The sequence below is a fragment of the Thamnophis sirtalis genome, unplaced genomic scaffold (assembly GCF_051295495.1).
Source record: "Thamnophis sirtalis isolate CommonGarterSnake01/CBP01778 unplaced genomic scaffold, rThaSir2_p1.2 scaffold_8, whole genome shotgun sequence".
NCBI classification, from domain to species: domain Eukaryota; kingdom Metazoa; phylum Chordata; class Lepidosauria; order Squamata; family Natricidae; genus Thamnophis; species Thamnophis sirtalis.
In genome coordinates this window covers 42,665,775-42,671,774 of record NW_028261388.1, presented here as the reverse complement: position 1 = coordinate 42,671,774, position 6,000 = coordinate 42,665,775, and the positions used below count along the sequence as shown (strand labels likewise).

The following is a 6,000-nucleotide window of genomic DNA, read 5'->3' as shown; positions in this document are numbered from 1 at the left end:
TGAGCTTGGTTGTTTTCTTTCAGATGTTTCATTACTGGACTGGGTAACATCCTAATTACCCAGCTAGGTAACATCATTATCAACTATTTACAGAGTTTAAAATATTGAAAAAGAAAAAGTAGTAAAGTTATGTATAAAGATAGTACCTGAAAACAGGATGAAAAATAAGTATATAATGAACAATGGAAGACTCCTTTAAAAGAATAAAAATATTGTCTAATATCGAATAAAACAACCACACACACAAATAAACAAAAACATCCAGATTGAGAATTGCAAGAGATTATAGTAATAGTGTTCATAAATAGTTTCTCTTTGCCTCCCATAGGTTTCCTTCCTAAAAACTCCAGCTGATGAGATTAATTTCAAGAGTCACTCATTTGAGGAGAAACTTATCTGATTCCAATAATCCCCTTTCTACTACAGTGTTATGTAAAAAGGACAAAAATGTGAACTATTTCTACATCCCCCCCCCTTTCTATTTTTTCCCTAGTCTTTGGAAACCTCAATCCAATTGGAATAAGGCAGAGGTCCACAGAGAATTGGAAACAGGGTAAGTAACATTTTTTCCATTCTCATTTGATTGGGGACCACTATATTCCAAATTGCCCTATTCTGCATCATATTTAAGGCAGCATTGATACGGTACAACTTGTATCAAGTTGGAAGACAGCTTATAAAGTAGCTTACAAGCTACAGCTTTTATGACAAGTACAATTTAATTACAACTAGTATCTGTGGGGAAAACCGCAAACAGAAGTTGAAAAAGGAATGTTTGTTAAATGTTCATCTGTCATTAAACTGCTTACACAAATAGACTATTCATTAAACTGTTCTATTATGCCACTCTTGCAGAAACATAATAGAGAGTATTAACTGAATATTGTAATTCTGGGTGGGTTGTTGCCATAAAAGTTCATACAAACTTTATCATCAACACTGATGAATTTTCAAATACTTGTCCCTTTTTGAAAAGTATGCTTAGCACATTTATATAGCAAGAAACTATTTTTTCTATATTTAACAAAACTTGTTTATGTTCAGTCTAAATAAATAGTAGGTAAATTGAAGTGCATTTTAAACATGAAATATGTATTCAGGCCATCAAGAATAATATGTACTGTACTTGTACTTGCAAATACTTTCCTTATTATTTTAGGATTCCCAGTTGTTGCTTTTCAAGCATCTGTATTGTTATTGGAATATGTATACACATGCCCATGTCCACACAAATACCTTTGCTTTCAGTAAAGTTTTGGTGGTAAGGGAAGATAATGTATTTAGTTGGAAGGAAATTTTGTGTCTTTTTTCCATTGCTGTGCATTTAGCAGAAAAAATATTTAACAGAACTGCAATCCAAATTTCTTCTGTTTGAACCAATAGTTTTCATTAAAGCTTCTAATGGGCATAGATAAATTACTTTACAATACCAAAATGCACAAACACCAATTTTACATTTCTTTATTTGCACATCATTTTATAACATTTCATTACACATACTATTTTCTTACACAAAAGTTGATATGAACAATATCCTTACACCACATATACAAATCTAGAAACAGTAACATTTTTATTATATTATGTGTAATGTGTAAATTTAATGAAAGTGCACCTGTATTTATAGGATTTTATCACTTGAAGGATTTATCTGAATTTTATATCTTTTATATAACTATCTGAATCTCCTTCCAGAAACTGTTGAAGTAATTAACCTAAACCTTATAATTTATTATTTTCAGAGAATTAAATACATCAGGTGCTATAGCATTTATATATACTGAACCTCTGTATTCCAGTAACACTATTAATAGGAGAAATATTATTCACTAGGCTTTTGAAATGTTTATCCCAAACTTTTCACATATTCTTGTCTGATGGTGTTTGTGTAAATATGTGGGCAGGATAATGAAACTGTTTCTTTTTACATGAATAATACCTAGATTTTAGGGTTGGTGGGAATCAATCTGCAATTTTTATTGTTCATTTTTTCTAAAACAAATGGTTTGGATATGCATTTAAATGTTTCCAGATAGTTTTGAAGTGGAGCATGCCAACTAGACATGATACTAAGAAGCTTGATCTAGAGAAGCTATCATAAGGAAAAGTTAGTTCTGGTCTTGACAGAAACAGCAAAATAGTAACTCACAAATTCTGTCTTGAATATTTTTGATAATTACGTATCAAAATTGACTGTAAAACAAAACTTATGTAACTTTTAACACAAGGTATTTTTACACTTCTGGAAATTCAGAATTCAATCCCTTTATACCTGCTACTGGTATTATTTTTTTTAAAAGTAACTCATTAAATGAATTTTAATTTGATAAAAAGAATTATCTACCATTGTTCACTGATAACAGACATTGTTTGGTTTCAAAAGATGTTAAGTCATAACTAGTCAGCAACATAACGAAACTGATGATGCAGATAGCTCAATGACAGTGCCAGGCTTTAACACAAATTAACATGAATTAATTTCATTGAAAATACATTTGAAACTGCTAGGACTTTTTAAAATGTCTACGTGGTAAAAATTTTAGGAAAGTTTAAATGTTTACTGAGATAAAAGTTAAATGTTTACTTTTGTATAAGTGTCTATTTCGCACAGCAACCAAACTAGACAGACACAGACTTCAACAGATAGTTAGGACTGCAGAAAAAATAATTGCAATCAGCCTGCCTTCCACTGAGGACTTGTATACTGCATAAGCCAGAAGGTGGGCTGTGAAAACATCTACAGATCCCTTCACATCCTAGACATAAACTGTTTCAACTTCTTCGCTCATGATCACACGATAGGGCCAAATCAACCAGACACAAACATTGTCCCCCCCCCCTTGCTATCAATCTACTAATTCCCACAACACTGTTTATGCCTAGGACAGTGGTGGGTTCCGGATCCCGTTCCAACCAGTACCCACATGGATGTGTGTGGTGTATGTGTCGTACCTGCCTGTGATGCCTCTGCGATGCTCCAGCTGCTCAGAGCATTGCACAGGTACCGTACATGTGTGTGCAGAAGTGCCAAAGTCTTAAAGGACAGGTAAGGAGCTTGGGCGGCTGGGTGGGCCCTCCGGAGCACCGTACAGGAATGGTACCCGGTGCTCCGGGCAGGCTCCGGTATGCCCGTACCGGGGCGTACTGCCTGCAACCCACCACTAGCCTAGGATGTCAAACCACCAAGTAGGGTTGCATTTCCTATTATCCTTCTAAACTTTTCATCTTTCCTATTACCTATTTCCTTAGCTTCTTATGACTTTAATTTTGTTGTTTGTGTCTCATGATTTATGTTGATTGCCTTTATTTAGCATCCTATTATGATTTATGTTGTTTGCTTATTTAGTATACTTTGCCTATCATTGAGTTTGTATCTTATATTTATGATTGTATTTTATTATTACGATCATGATTTATCACTTGTTGCTTGTATGTACAATGAGAACTTATGCACCAGAAACAAATTCCTTTTATGTCCAATCACACTTGGCCAATAAATAAAGAATGGATGAGTGCTAACACTCTACACAGAATTCATAAATTAATATCTTTATTTTGTAACAATTTTTTAAAATAGGCCCATATTAAAAGACACTGCATAATTTTATATTTTGACAGGCCTAAATCTATGAGCTCATACTATCAATGATGTTCCTTTATTGTGGGGTCCTTCCATGAAAATGGTTTATTAGTTTTTAACAAACAACCCTATGTTTCCTTGTAATAATATATCATATGAAAAAACAGTATAACCTAAGTCTGGAATCCAGTGTTAGTGCATCACATGGCTACTTAATTCTAATAAAAATGGGAGCTAATGAGAAAAATATGTGGTTAGAAAAAATCTGAAAATACAGCAATCAATTTTTGAACATGTCTTGTAACATTACTTCAATCTTTATGTGAGAACAAACTGTTATTGAAATCCATTCTATAATACCAATTGTTAATAATGCATTTGTTCTTCCATGATTATGTCTTTGAATAAACATTTTATAATATATTTGTAATTATGAATAAATACTCATTTGAATTTCTTAGTATGAACACACCTTTATGCAGAAAAAAACCCCAGTATTTTGGATACCATTATCATCAAATATGACTTGGCCTTCGAAGTAATGGAACCAAGTTGCAAGCTTTTACATCTGAATATCCATGTTTTGAAACACTACTGCCACTCTGCTTGGAATGTATACCTAAAGGGAGAATTAAAAAATGTCTTATTATTGATCCATTAAAAACCTTTGCGGTATGGGAAACATAAATCTAAATGAAATAAATTACTTATAATGTTAGATTACTTAATGTAACTGAAGAATCAAACACTTATTAAATATGGCATGGATGTAGAGTGAAATTCTGGATTTGTATTTAGTCTTAAGGCTAAGTAATTAATAGAATAATAAATTTTGCATCCTTCATATCCTATTACTTAATGATGAATTGGGTAATAGATTTAAATGAAATTAGAACTAGAGGACACATATGGTTTAAACTGATCCATGTCTGAATGTTTGTGAAGACATCCAGGCCAACATATTGCGTATTAGTAAATGACAAATTCTTACTATTCAATTTGATCACCATTGTATCATGAGTTGAATTTGTATTCTGCCTGAGATGTCATTCGGTGGAAATAAATACAGCAGAAGATATAGTAAAGCATTTAGTAACCTGCAAGTCAGAAGGCTGAAATGGGTCTCACTCATATATATTCAACAAATTTGTTGAACAATGGTAATAATATTGTTTCAACATTATGATTAATGTTCTTTTATTCTTTCACAGAGACACTCTGAATCTGAAATCATTTTTAGGTAAGGAAAAAATAAATCTTTAACAGTGGATTTTATAACTTTCCTTTTACAGATCATCTTCTGAGTTATTTTTAAAAAATCTATTGATATGTTTACAGACTGCAGAGTGCAACTGAGGAGGGGGGGAGAGGGACAAAGATAATTTTTCACTGAATAAGGACTATAACATGTCCAATGGATCATAGCTATTTGTCAGTGATCAGAGTGTTTTTCTCTAAGGTTTCTGTGATAAATAACTCCTACAAATCTGCTCAGCAGGAGAGGACATTTGACATACGCCTAAAATTGTGTACTCTGAACTTTACAGAAAAAGAAAATAAAAAGTAAAGGAAATTGTTAATGATAGTTGGTTATTGCAAAATATGTGATAAGGGGTTTATTTGCAAATATTTTAGCAAACAAAACCATATATTTACTGATACTTCAAATAGTTCAGTGGAGAAAATTTCATGTTCAAAATTAATGAGAAATAAGTAATAGACAATTATTAATGAAGGACAGGCAACCTGTTAATGAAAAATTGTCACTGCCAAAGAATGTGGTCCAGGTTGATGGTTTTTCTTTAAAAAAAAAAGCCTTAGCAATAGCTAAATGAACACGGGTTCTTTACCCCTTCTGTAATCCCAACTATTATTCTTTCTGCCTTCTTATTCTATATGGAATCCACATACACTAGAAAATACTGTACTTTTTGATAATACTTTTAAAAATACTTAAAACAATATTAAGAAAACAAACATGTTAATATAGCCATAAGTAAAAATAAATTTTCATTTCTCTTCACATCAGCTGAATGTCTTATTTATATCCCTTGTATATAATAACTTTTTGAAAAAATTCCACTTTTTTCCCCATTTGTAGAGAAACTTGGATTATATTATGTTAGCATTTGAAGGAGCAAATTGGATTGGATTTTCCTGCCATTATTAACCACTAACACTATTTCACTTTCCATAGCAGGTTTTTTCTTTCTTTCCAAAGACTCTGAAAGCAGCCCGAGGGCAAAGATTTTGAAAACAAAAGGAGGCTTTTCTCTTTGCCTGCCTTGATTTTACAAAGTTTTTCTGCAGATAATTCTTGATTTTTATCCTTACCTTTTTTCCAGCAGAAAGGGTTGCAAATGCTCCCCTCCCAATTTGGGGACTATCCATCCCATTAACCAGAATGGATTAAATATAAA

General features: G+C 32.3%; 1 protein-coding gene across 1 annotated transcript in view; it reads right to left on the bottom strand.

Annotated features, from left to right (window-relative positions):
• Positions 1 to 1,445: 1,445 nt before the first annotated feature.
• GBE1 (1,4-alpha-glucan branching enzyme 1) overlaps positions 1,446 to 6,000 on the bottom strand; it is a 119,345-nt gene continuing 114,790 nt past the window's right edge. The window contains exon 17 of the mRNA XM_087721512.1: positions 1,446 to 4,199. Coding sequence (XP_087577638.1) covers positions 4,143 to 4,199 — 57 coding nt within the window. The 3' untranslated portion in view covers positions 1,446 to 4,142. The remainder of the gene's footprint in view (positions 4,200 to 6,000) is intronic.